This window comes from Grammomys surdaster, unplaced genomic scaffold (genome assembly GCF_004785775.1).
Source record: "Grammomys surdaster isolate TR1022 unplaced genomic scaffold, NIH_TR_1.0 126048, whole genome shotgun sequence".
NCBI classification, from domain to species: Eukaryota; Metazoa; Chordata; class Mammalia; order Rodentia; family Muridae; genus Grammomys; species Grammomys surdaster.
The window spans coordinates 3,751,507-3,764,664 of record NW_021620860.1 but is presented as its reverse complement, the minus strand read 5'-3'; the positions used below and the strand labels follow the sequence as shown (position 1 = coordinate 3,764,664).

Here is a 13,158-nt window from a genome sequence, read left to right as displayed (position 1 = left end):
CACATACACACCTAACCACCCACACAGACATACCTAACCACCCACACAGACACACCTAACCACCCACACATACACACCTAACCACCCCCACAGACACACCCAACCACCCCCACAGACACACCTAACCACCCCCACAGACACACCTAACCACCCACACATACACACCTAACCACCCCCACAGACACACCTAACCACCCACACATATACATTAAAAAAAGGAAGAAAGAAAAATTGTATGAGCAGAACTTTGTAGCACATGCCTATAAGTCCAGCACTTGGGAGGCTAAGGTAGGACTGAATTCAGTTCTAGCCTACAGCACTGTCTGTACTGTCTCAGAAAAAAAAAAGAAAGAAAAAAAACAGTTGAAGTTGTTACCCTTCTGTCTACTACAGTATACAACTTTTACTAGATCAAACCATATAGATCACATCACAGATTGCCTAAAATAGAGAATCCACAACCCCAAGCTTTTGCCCCCAACGCCAACCCAGCAGCCACACGATGAGCCCTGTGAGTAAATGCAGTTACCAATTCCAACAGCAGACTGTTTACCTACAATGTACAAGACTCCAGATTGGGTTCCCACCACCACCACTACCACCACAAAAACAAATTCCGATGAGTTAAGTCCTAAAGGCTGGAAAGGTAGCTCAGTGGTTAAGGGTACTGGCTACTCTTCCAAAGGACTGCACAGATTCAATTCCAAGCAAGCACTCACATGGTGGCTCACAACCATCAGTAATTTTAGTTCCAGAAAATCCAATGCCCTCTTCCAGCCTCAGTGGGAACCTGGATACACATAGTATCCCAAGATACATGCAGGCAAAACACGCATACACATAAAACAAGTAAATTCCTTTCTTAAAAAAAGTGATTCTCAGGCTAGAGAGATAGTTCAGTGGTTAAGTGCACTGACTAATTCCCAGCAACCACATGGTGGCTCACAACCATCTGTAATGGGATCTAATGCCTTCTTCTGGTGTGTCTGAAGACAGTGTACTCATATACATAAAATAAATAAATCTTTATAAAAAGAGTGATTCTCCAAGGCTGTGCTGTCACCCTGCCTGCTGCTGCCCTTGCTAAGTTCAGAGAAGGGTATGAGAGGGGCTTGGGATATAGCGGAGAGCTATCGCTTTTGCTTATCCGCAAGGCCTAGGCCTAGACTCCTCTCCCAGCAACACAGGCAGAAGGTGCCGCCTCTCACTCACGCTCATGGCAGCCACGTCATTCTCATAAGCCTCTCGAACTTTCTTCATGATCTCCTGCTCAGCCCTGCAGCAGTTCTCAATGGCCCCCTTCACAGTGATGGTCCGTTCTGGGTTATAGAGCGTAAGATCCTGGAGCCTGGCAAGAGAGCAGGGCAGTGTCAAGCAGTGGGCGGTGCAGGACTGAAACCAGACCCCAGCTAGGGACAAAGCCAAAAGACCAACTGAGTTACAGGTCCAGCCTTTCTAAAGGATGTCTGACTTCTGGCCAGTAAGCCCTATCTCCAGCCTTGAGGTAATCAGGGCAAGGAGTGTAGCATAACCACAACAATTCTGTCTGTGGGAACACAAGCTATCATGAAAGGTTGTGGTCACCAGACACACAGATGGCTGCAGGCAGACCTCTATGTGCTGCTGTGCAGCTGAGTATCTCTGCAAACAGCTGTTAGGTAACAGAGAGGCAGGCTGCTTACAGGCAGCTAACTCGAACCTTTCACTCACTGTTCTTTAGAGGCAGCCCAGTGTGGACTGGCTGAAAAGGACCAAGCTTTGTGCACTTCTCACAGTGGCAGACACCCCTGAAGGCCAGGCCCTCCCTCACTGCAGGCTTTTGTGGGAGATGCATGTATCTAGAATGTTGTGCCAAGGGGAGGTATTGGGGTGCTCCAGCCCTTATCAAGCAGGACAAATCATCTCACCACTTCTTGGATTCCATTTGTCCCAAGAGGCGGGTGCTAAGGCTCAATGGCAGGTCCCTCATACCCCACGCTGAGCTCACCACTGCTGTAGAGAGACCCTCTGAGAGACTTACGACGAGATGGTGATCTTTGTCTCGGTATCCTGCTCCACCTTCTTCAAGTTCCGCCCTTCCTTGCCAATGAGTCGCCCCACAAAGTTATTATGAGCCAGGATCTTCAGGGGAACTTCATCTGCCCTAGAAAGAAAGTAGGGGACAGCTCGGTCAATGATGTCAACAAAGGCCCAACTAAATGGTTACCCAACTATGTGACGAACCCAGAACAAACCCTGAGCCAAGTGCCAGATTACAAGCCCAGTAGAGACCAGTGGTTTACAAACAGAAATGGTGGGTGGGGATGGCACCACCACCCACCCAGATTCCAGATGGAATCTGGAAGCCAGAGCTTTATCTCAACTGTGATCACGGTCAACAGGTACATGATCAACAAATACACATCAAAATTCATGTAACTGCACACTCAAAAAATATGTGCAATTGGGATTGGGGATTTAGCTCAGTAGTACTGTTTTGTTTGTCCAGCATGCATGAGGCCTAGGCTCCACCCCTAAGGTGAAGGACGTAAGGGAGCAGAAAGGATACCCAATGTGTCGGCATTTGTCTACAATCCCAAACACCAAGGCTGAGGCTGGAGGATGCAGGAATTCTAGGCTAACCTAGGTAGTATGTCCTCAAACGAACACAGCATTATTATACTAGTTGAACCCTAATAAAGCTGTATAAAAAACAAAAACAAAACAACCCAGAGACAGTGGTAGTGCCTGAGAGACAGAGGTAAACAGATCTCTGTGAGTTCAAAGCCAGCCTACAAAGAAACCCTGTCTCAACACAAAACACAAACAATGAAAAAGGAAAACAACGGATACTTAGTGTGATGATGCATATATTATCAGCGGACTCAAGAGGACATGCGCACACAGCTGTGGAAGACCCACCCTGTTTAAAAGATTGTGTGTGCGGTGGAGAGGCTGGGGTACGGGGAGGTGAAGATGCCCGAGGAAGACGGTCAGAAGGTAAGGCATTGGATCGCTTGGAGCTTGAGTTTCAAAGGTTTGTGAGCCACCCAGTGTAAAGGTGGAAGAGATCTGAATCTTGGTCCTAATAGGACAGTATCTGTCTTAACTGCTGAGCCATCATCTCTCCACCCTGAGCTATTCTCAAGAAAACATAATAGAAACTGAAGCCAGGCGTGTTGGTCCAGCAGGAAACGGGATTGCAGCACTTCAGTGTTAACTAGGGTACAGTGATCCTGCCTCAAATACTCCACCCTGTCAAAGGGCCCAGAACCAAAGACTCGGAAAGTACTGTAAGTGAATCCCCTGGCCTGTTCTGCATTAGTGGGGCCCACACCCAGGTCCTCACACATCCAGGCACCTACTGCATGCTACTGTGCTATATTTCAAGCCCTGAGCTTCACTCCTAGTGCAGTCATAAAAGAAAAAAAAGTATGTGTGTGTGTCTGTGTGTGTCTGTGTGTGTCTGTGTGTGGTGTCTGTGTGTGTATGTGTGTCTGTGTATGGTGTGTGTGTGTCTGTGTGGTGTCTGTGTGTGTCTGTGTGTCTGTGCATGGTGTGTGGTGTGTGTGTGTGTGTCTGTGTGGTGTCTGTGTGTGTGTCTGTGTGGTGTGTGTGTGCCAGCAGTCCCAAGTGCAGCCGGATCTTACGTTTTGGTGTCCTTTGCCTCCTTGTGCATAATCTCCAAGATCATCTTACAGGCCGAGGAGCAGCCTTCAGGGGTTGAATGAACACTGATGGCCTTCTCCGCAGCTCCTGCATTCTCCTTCCTATGCACGTCTATCCTGAGGACCACAAGAAGAAAGCTGCTTAGTTGTCTCCAATAACATGAGACTTCCCCACTTCCTGTCAATTAAACGATAGAATCCGCTCTCCCTGCAACGGGGCCTGTCAAGTATAGAACCAGGAAAGTCAAGAAGGGGCCTGGGAACCTCGGCCAGGTGTTGCTCTGCTCACCTCTGAGAGAAGAATGCAGGCCACCTCACAGCTACTGAATGGGGACACTCCCAAGCTGTGTGTGGCTGTGAAGTTATTTTTCTCCTTCTAGTGTCCCTTTCCAAACAATGTATCTGGGAGACACCCTGTTCCGACTACAAGTAAGCCATAGTGATTAACTACTTATGTTAAGGATATGAGCTGGGCTGTTCTCCCCACAGCCGATGTCTATCTGTAACAACAGGAAAGCAGGTGACCATACAACAATGGAAGTGGGGACATAATCACATGCCAGAGGAACGCGGCTTCAGCCAGGCTGTCCAGCTTGTGACCACAATTAAGTGGCTACTTATCACAGAGTACCCAACCAATGGCTAACTCCCACCTCACAGGACCGAGCAACTCTTCCTTCTGGAGACAACGAACCCAGACACCCATCCGCCTCCTCCTCTGCCCAATTCTAACACAGAGGCAACACTGGCAACAGTGACCATCCAGGTCCCAAGAAACAATTCTAAGGACAAAAGTACTGATGCCCAAACTGTGCTTCCGGGAACCGCCCCAGGCCCACCTCTCCCCTGCATCCACCCTCCCTTTCCCAACACTCACTTGGACTGAGTCTGCTTTGTGATGTTTCGGATGGTGGCACCCTCCTTGCCAATGATAGCACCTACATACTGCGTGGGCACCAGGAGCCGGAGGGGGATGTCCACTTGCTGCTGCTTGGCTGGGGCCCCCGCTGCCACAGGTGACCCTTGCCGAGGCTGGCCCCGAGACCCAAAGCCTCCACGGCGCCCATTCTCAGGACCTTGTGCTATCTGCTCATCGGGTATGTAGGAGACCTTCAGGGCATGGTTCTCTAGTTGATGGCCGTTTAGCTTCATGATGGCTCTGGGAACAGGTAGTCCAATGGTCAGTCCAACTCACGCCAACCACACCAAGCGCCTCCCTTACCCAAAGCACCTACTGAATTACAGCTGTGAACACACTGGGGATACTGTGGAGCCAATCATCTGTCTGCCACCCCTCTATCACTAGGGAACCTTCTGGTCCGTGAGAGAGAAGACACTAAGGGAAAAGTAACTGATACAGCAATGCCACTTGCTTCCTTGGGATTTATTGTTCACAAAAATCTTCCACTTAAGACCACTGGAAGATGTTGAAGCATGGGGGAAAAATGTGGCGATACCCTGTGACAGCCAGATAGAGCTAAAAACAATGCATACAACATGTGTTCTGACCACTTCAGGGAGTGAGAATACTAAAGGCTCAACCTAAGGGCCAAGGAGCTGGGACCTGTGGTGGTGGTGGTGGTGGTGGTGGTGGTGGTGGTGGTGGTGACTCAAGGGACCTAGCAACACATCAGCCAGGCTCCTAACCATCCAGCATCACGCCTGATGCAGTCGCAGTAACCCACACCCATAATCATAATACTCAGGAAATGGAGTAGAAATCAGGGTCACCCTTGGCTACCCAAGCAAGTTAGAGGCCACTATGAATTCAAAGAAGAAATATACACACTTTTGATCTACCTGTTTTGAACGAGGCAGTTCCCCCTCGTAACCAAAAGATGGCACCATCAACATAGTACAGGACTCTGGTGTTCCCAGAGATCCAGAGGTAACGTCTCCTCTCAGTCCTCCCCGTCCCTGCAGTTCATTTCTCCTGAGAAATTTCTGATTTCTGAAACATGCCCCTAAAAGACCTTTTGTGGGATCCTAGGACTAGCTGAACCAGTATCAGGAGCCATCTGAGAATCCCAGTCTGCCCGGACCCATCCACAGGTCCCTCCCCTATAATGGGGGTCCAAGGAGAAACCTCAGAGCCCCACCCCCAAATCCCCCCTCCCCACCACCACCAGGCCCCACTTCTGAGGTACTCACTGCCTGGTCTGCTCCCGGTTGGAGTAGGTGACGTTGACCACCGCTGTCTCACTTTCCGTGTTCACTGTGGAGACAACAGAAAAGTCCGCCAGAGTTAGAGCTCTGCTGACAAACCGCAACCTGTCTGTAGGTCAGCAGGGTAAGCAGCAGACTACCAAGCTGAGACTACATTCAAAGGACTCGTGAAAAACAATTCAGACGGCCTCCTTCAGAGACACTGGAAGCTGACTAGTCAACTCTTGCTGGCTTTTAGATGTAGCAATGACACAGCAAGGCAAATACCTGATACACACAAATCCCGGCACTGGAAGCAAATTTACCCTGGGAAAGTTCAATTAGCAAACAAGCAACACCCAGTGGGTGAGATTAGCCATTCACAGAGGTAACAAGTCAAGAAAAAAAATGGCCTTTAGTTTCCTTCTCTCAATGGCTCAAGATATTTGGAATTATCTAATTAAATCCATTCTGTAAGCCTGAGTAACACACTTTCGCAGAGAAGGAATTCCAGGCTCAAATATTCTCAACTTCTTGACAGTGGACATGGGACACATGAGGCCATCATACTTATGGGTCCCAAGAATGATTTCGATCCAAAAGCTTGGATTTTTTTTTTTAAAAAGATTTATCTATTTAATGTGAGTGCTCTATCTGCATGTACCCCTGCATGCCAGAAGAGGGCATCAGATCCCATTCATTATAGATGGTCGTAAACCATGTGGTTGCTGGAAATTGAACTCGGGACCAAGTTTGGTTTTGTTGATTATTACCTTCATTAATTAATTAATTTTATATCACTGGAGACTGATCCCAGGGCCTTTACACAGCTACACTCTACTAATTAGCCATATTCTCAACCTCTGGCTCTGGGAGACAGGAGCTCACTAAATACCTCAGGCTAGGCTGCAGCTCAGTAGGCAGCTAAGGATAACCCAGACCTCACCACCAGGACTAAGACTAACCCACTTCAGTAATGGGCAGAGCTACTACATTTAAAAGAAGAGACAGAAGAACTTCAGGCAAAGCATTACAGTGTGTACCTGCAGTCTTGGCACTTGGGAGATGAAAGAAGAAAGTTAGGAGTTCAAGACTATACTGAGATTTTTTTTAAAGGAGGCTTTGTTCAAAAAAATAACAACAACAAAAAAGCAAAAAACAAATCACAGCGATTTGGCTGTGACTCAATGGCTAAGAGCACTGACTGCCCACCCACAGGTCACACCCACATGGCGGCTCATAACCTTTTGTAACTCTACTTCCAAGGAATCAGACGCCATCCTCTGGCGTCTTTGGGCACTTCACACACATGGTGCACACAAGGAGAAAGATGGCTGAGATCTCCTGAGCAGCCTGGGCTGGGTGAGTCAGACCAGACAGGTCTACACGGCAAGGCTCTGCCTACACTGAAAAGAAAGCCTGACAGTTGAGCTGAGTGTGGTGGCGCAGGATGACAATCCCTGAGCAAGATTGTTTCTGAGGCCAACCAGGGCTGGTGAGACCCTTGAACAGGTGTGGTGGATTCTTTTTTTTTTTTTAACCATTTAAAATTATTTCATGTCCATCTGTCCATGCTCACATGAGTAGAGGTCAGAGGACAACTTTAGGGAATCAGCTCCCTCTGTCCACCATGTGGGTTCCAGGGAGAGATTCAGGTGGTCAGCCTGACAGAGCCTGAGTTTATAGGTGGCAGATAGCTGCCTGCTCGGAGTGGCCAGGCAGTCTGTCTCACTCATGTTAGCTGCAGCAGGGCTGAGCAACAACTACCAACAAATCAGCTACGCCCTGGCACGTGAGCCGAAAGGCAAGTGAGAAGATTAGAGCAGAGCCTGCAGCACGCTTCACTGCCGGGCAGGCAATTCCAGCCATCATTTGTCAGCAGGCACAGCTTGCCGCTTCCCACAAAGAAGTTACAAATGAACATCTAAACCTCAGACAAAGCAACTGCTGCTTCTTGAAGAGTGTCACAAGTGGGCTGCTACACTGTCACATGGAAGAAAGGCACTGCCTTCCCCCAACACACATCACGCACCATGGAATACTAACTATCTAGTCGTAAAAATTTGAAATTCCATCATCAACTAGATGGAAGCAGAGATTACTCAGTTAAATTAAATAAGCAGGTTCTGAAAGATAAGAAATCACGTGCTCTCAGGAACATGAAAGCACATGGGAAGGGTACAGACTGGAAGAAGGGAACAGAGGGTGGAAAATGGAGGGTAGAGGAGAGGAAACAACAGAAAATAGGAAAGTGGGGGAAAGAGAAGGAAGATTGGAGGGGAGTCTCACTGAAAGGAGAACATGCGTTTTCAAGGCATGAGGAACGACAGGGAAGGAGGCAGACTTGACTGGCGGGCCGAGTGACAGACAGACAGACAGACAGACAGCACTCCTTTCTACATGGTATGACAGCAACAGACCTCATGTCCTATGAACTTCAGAGGGCAATAAAATTTTAAATGTTTTCACCAAGAAGTGATTAAGGAGACTAATATGCCTGCCTCGATTTAAGCAGGCCACGACACCCACGAACATGTATGTAGTGTTCCTACATGTTGGCTTTAAAAAAAAAAAAACTAAAACAACCTCATGTTGTGGTGCGCAACCAACCCCCCCCCCACTTCCTCTGGAAAGAATTTACATTAGAAGCAGAAGACCCTCAAAATCACAGCTAATGTTTTTCTTTTTAAAGCTTAGAATCCCTGCACTTCCCTCTATGGGCCCAATATTCAAAAAGGTTTTGCCTGCCCATCAAACTATTAAGGAATAAACTTTTTTCAAACTTGTCCTCCATTTTGTCTTTATGTGGATGGGTAGTTTGTCAGTATAGTCCCTTGAAGGTCAGAAGTGGGCATTAGATCCCCTGGAACTGAAATTACAGGTGGCTGTGAGCCACCTCTGGGTGCTGGAAATCAAAGCTCGGTCTCTGAAAGAGCAGCCAGTATCTTAATCACTGAACCATCTCTACGGCCCTCTCCCATCCCCGTCTCTCTCATTCATTCATTCATTCATTCACTGTTGCTTTTATTTTTGTTCTCAAGACAGGGTTTCTCTGTGTAGCCCTAGCTCTTCTGGAACTCACTCTTGTAGATCAGCCTGCACTGTAAGAGATCCCCTACCTCTTCATCCCAAGTGCTGAGATTAAAAGAGTACACCAACACACCCAGAAGGATTCTTTTTTCTTGTAAAGACACAGTCACTCAGGCTGGAGAGATGGCTCAGCAGTTAAGAGCACTGACTGTTCTTCCAGAGGTCCTGAGTTCAATTCCCAACATCCACATGGTGGCTCACAACCATGTAATGAGGTCTGAGGCCCTCTTCTGGCATGCAGCGGTACATACAGATAGAGCACTCATTCATTAAAGTAAAATTAAATATTAAAAGGAAAGACAAAGTTTCTCTCTATGTACTGCTAGAATAATGCATGAGGCTGGCCTCAAACTCACAGAATCTTCCAGCCTCACAAAAGCTGAAATTAAATAAATGCACCCAGGCCCTACAAATTTCTGTTCTTTTTGGTTTTTTGTTTTGTTTTGTTTTTGTTTTTCGATACAGGGTTTCTCTGTATAGCCATGGCTGTCCTGGAACTCACTCTGTAGACCAGGCTGGCCTCAAACTCAGAAATCCGCCTGTCTCTGCCTCCCAAGTGCTGAGATTAAAGGCGTGCGCCACCACCGCCCGGCTTTTTTTCTTCTTTTTTCTTTTTTTTTTTTTACAAATTTCTGTTCTTAAATTACTGAAATGTTGTGATTCTTGGAAGCTTGGGACTGAGACTCCTTATTAAAAAAGGGTAATGAGGCTGGGTGTGGTGGCCCACGGCTTTAATCCTAGCACTCAGGAGGCAAAGGCTGTCAGATGTAAGTTTGAGACCAGCTTGATCTATATTGCAAAGTCTACTTTCAAGTTCCAGGCCAGCCAAAGCTAAACTGTGAGAGCCTGTCTCATTGAAAGCAAGAAGAAGGAAAAATAGATGTTCAGACTGCCTATCACCCAGAAGCCCAGTTTCATGGTTCCGCACACTGTGGGGCGGATGCTGAGCCAGCGTCCAGCGTCAGCGTATGTTCAGGAGCCCAGTTTCATGGTTCCGCACACTGTGGGGCGGATGCTGAGCCAGCGTCCAGCCTCAGCGTATGTTCAGGAGCCCAGTTTCATGGTTCTGCACACTGTGGGGCGGATGCTGAGCCAGCGTCCAGCGTCAGCGTATGTTCAGGAGCCCAGTTTCATGGTTCCGCACACTGTGGGGCGGATGCTGAGCCAGTGTCCAGCGTCAGCGTATGTTCAGGAGCCCAGTTTCATGGTTCCGCACACTGTGGGGCGAATGCTGAGCCAGCGTCCAGCGTCCAGCCTCAGCGTATGTTCAGGAGTACTATGCCCTCTGTCTGTGTCTTCCCAATGGATCCGATCACAGAACCCCCGGGTGACCCCTTGTTGGCCCAGTCTTACCTTGCTCACAGTTCTCCACTGTACCGTACTGAGCCAGCAGGCTATCTAGCACCTGGAAAGGTAGAAAAAAAGGTGTCTGAGCTTCCTGGGGCCTGAACACCCCTTACCCCAAAGCTCTGGGGCACCAGCAGGAAATCTCCCTTAGGGCCCTCCGGCATCAACCCTGTTTGCAGGAATGCACCTGGCTCTGGGCCTTTGAAGGAGATTCAGACTTCTGCCATCAGAAAGTTCTAGAAACACTTTTCCTACCTCCTTAATGCCTCTTGGCCCAGAGCATGAGTGAAAAATGAGCCCTTACCAACCTCATACCCAGGGTTATTTCTACCAACTCAGCCAGACAAGAGTCCCATGCCCAGTCTCCACCCCACCTGTGCGTTCACTTCTCTGAGCACTTACTTCCCATCGGAGCTGAGGCGGAATGTTTCGGATCTGTATTTTCCGACTCCTGAAAAGGAAAGAAATGATTTAAGACAATTCCAGACGCTTTAGGCCCATGCCCTAGCAGTTTCTAGTCCTGTCCCAGCTTATCATCTCACCAAAACCATAGGACGGTGGCTTCCTCCCCAGTGCTAGGGACTGAATTCATGATCTGGCTGGCACATGCTACATCTCCAGCCCTATAAATAGCAATCTAAACCAGGAGTGGTGGCACATGCCTTTAATCTGAGCTCTTAAGAGGCAGAGGCAGGCAGATCTCGGTGAGCTCCAGGCCAACCTGATCTCCATAGTTAACTATAGGACAGCCAGAATAAACAGTGAAACCTCATCTCAGGTACAACAACAACAACAAAATAGCAACCCAAGCCGAGCATTGGTGGCACACACCTTTAATCCCAACACTTGGGAGGCAGAGGCAGGCGGATTTCTGAGTTCGAGGCCAGCCTGGTGGTCTACAGAGTGAGTTCCAGGATAGCCAGGGCTACACAGAGAAACCCTGTCTCGAGGAGAAAAAAAAAAAAAAAAAAGAATAGCAACCTAATAGTGATGCAGATTTTAGAGCAGATGAGGCTTTACCTAACAGGACATCAGACAAGAATTCAGAACCAGATGTTCTCAGCATAATGGTAGCAAAAGATCGAACACACTGTTTTAGTGCTTGCTACGGCTTAGCTTTTCCACATACTTCTCTCATCACCACAACAAAGTCAGGAGGCTGGAGAAAGGATGCTTAGGGCTCAGTAGTCCCACTACTATGCCCCATGTGAGGCGGCTCACAACTATTTGAACCCCAGCTCACCTCAGGCACCTGATCACTGGCTACATATCTACACATACGTAATTTAAAATAAAGCAAATCCAAAGTCAAGTAAGACGGTAACTATTAATTAATCTAATACCTCTTTAACTGGCACCTAGGTCAAGCTCGACTCTACTCTGGAGGCTGGGGCATAGCAATGAACAAAAGAAGCGGAACGGCTGGCCCAGGTGCTCACCTCGTATTAGGGGAAACAATATATGCGAACAATTGCATAAGATAATAGTACAGTGGTTAAGCCCTTGGCACAGCTAGGGATCTAAACCACTTATTAGCACTGATCTTTAGATTACTTAACTTCTTTGAGACCCGGTCTCCCCCTTTGTACAACAGGGATAATACCCGTACAGGTGGTAAGTGGCATTAGACAGTATTTGTAAAGTGATTAGTAGAGACCTGGAATAAGTCCTTAAAGTGTAACAATAGATGCATCTATGCATGGTAAAGGTTCTCCGGAGTGATCAACACACACGGCCCAGCATCAGGACCACCTTTTCTCTCCCACATTACTCCCTCCCAGTTTTCAAATGGCTCTGAAAAGAGTGATGATTTCCCTTGAGAAGTGTAGGTTCAGGGCTAAGGCCCAGAGCGACCCAGAGGGACTACTCACCACCCAAATCAATACCTTAATCCTGGAGTTTAAGACATTTAAAGTGACTTGATGTGTTAGTCAATTATCATTTAGATCTCTGTGTATCTTTGATCCTGTACAAACTCTTAGTTCAAAGACAAGATTGGGGTGTTAGATAGATGGCTCAGCAGTTAAGAGTACTAGATGCTCTTTTAGAAGAGCAGGATTTAATTGCCAGCAGGCCCAGGATGGGTCGAAACCTTCTATGAGGGGGGAATCAGACGCCCTCTTCTGGCTCCCACAGGCACTGCATCCACACAGCACACAGGCATACATGAAGGCAAAATAGCAGCATATACACGTGAAATAATGCTGAGTCACGTCTGCTCAGCCCTCAGTGGCTGGCCAGATGAGCAGGCATCCAGATGTGGGGTGGCGCAAGCAAAAAGGAATGCAATGTCCTAACTGTGGATGTGTTAGCTTCAGTTGTCCCAGGCAGTCTCTACCAAAGCAGAGTCTAGTGTCTAGTGTAAAATAAAAGGGTCTCTGTGGCCGGGCGGAGGTGGCACACACCTTTAATCCCAGCACTTGGGAGGCAGAGGCAGGCAGATTTCTGAGTTTGAGAGTTCGAGGCTAGCCTGGTCTACAGAGCGAGTTCCAGGACAGCCAGGACTACACAGAGAAACCAAAAAAACCAAAAAAAAAAAAAAAAAAAGGAAAAAAAAAAAAAGGTCTCTGTGACTCACTTCAGTCTGAAATTCTGAAAATGGCAATTCTTTATCCACAAGCTACAGCAGTCCTCAAACCGAGCACTCAAGAGGCAGAGGCAGGCGGATCTCCAGGAGTTTGAAACCGGCCTGGTCTACACAATGAGTCCCAGGACAGCCATGGTTAAACAGAGAAATCCCATCTTGAAAAAGAAAACAAGATAAAGGAAAGGTGGATCTGCTGGATGGAGGAAAGTCTTTGTGGTTTGTGAACTCGACCTAACAAAGTTAGAGTAGATACAGTGAGGATCGTAAATAGATTCTTCAGCTGGGCCTGAAGGCGTGCGCCATGATCCCAGAGTCTAAAGTAGGCCCGACGCATGCGCAGGC

The 13,158-nt window shown here is 47.8% G+C and overlaps 1 protein-coding gene across 3 annotated transcripts in view; it reads right to left on the bottom strand.

Moving 5' to 3' along the window:
* Igf2bp1 (insulin like growth factor 2 mRNA binding protein 1) overlaps nucleotides 1-13,158 on the bottom strand; it is a 42,318-nt gene that overhangs the window by 6,429 nt on the left and 22,731 nt on the right. For 2 of the 3 annotated variants that reach the window (XM_028755091.1, XM_028755093.1), the window contains exons 3-9: nucleotides 10,632-10,680; nucleotides 10,236-10,287; nucleotides 5,799-5,862; nucleotides 4,525-4,806; nucleotides 3,630-3,764; nucleotides 2,021-2,143; nucleotides 1,213-1,348 (exon numbers count right to left, since the gene is read on the bottom strand). In XM_028755091.1, coding sequence (XP_028610924.1) covers nucleotides 1,213-1,348; nucleotides 2,021-2,143; nucleotides 3,630-3,764; nucleotides 4,525-4,806; nucleotides 5,799-5,862; nucleotides 10,236-10,287; nucleotides 10,632-10,680 — 841 coding nt within the window. The remainder of the gene's footprint in view (nucleotides 1-1,212; nucleotides 1,349-2,020; nucleotides 2,144-3,629; nucleotides 3,765-4,524; nucleotides 4,807-5,798; nucleotides 5,863-10,235; nucleotides 10,288-10,631; nucleotides 10,681-13,158) is intronic. The other variant, XM_028755094.1, reaches the window with a different exon arrangement.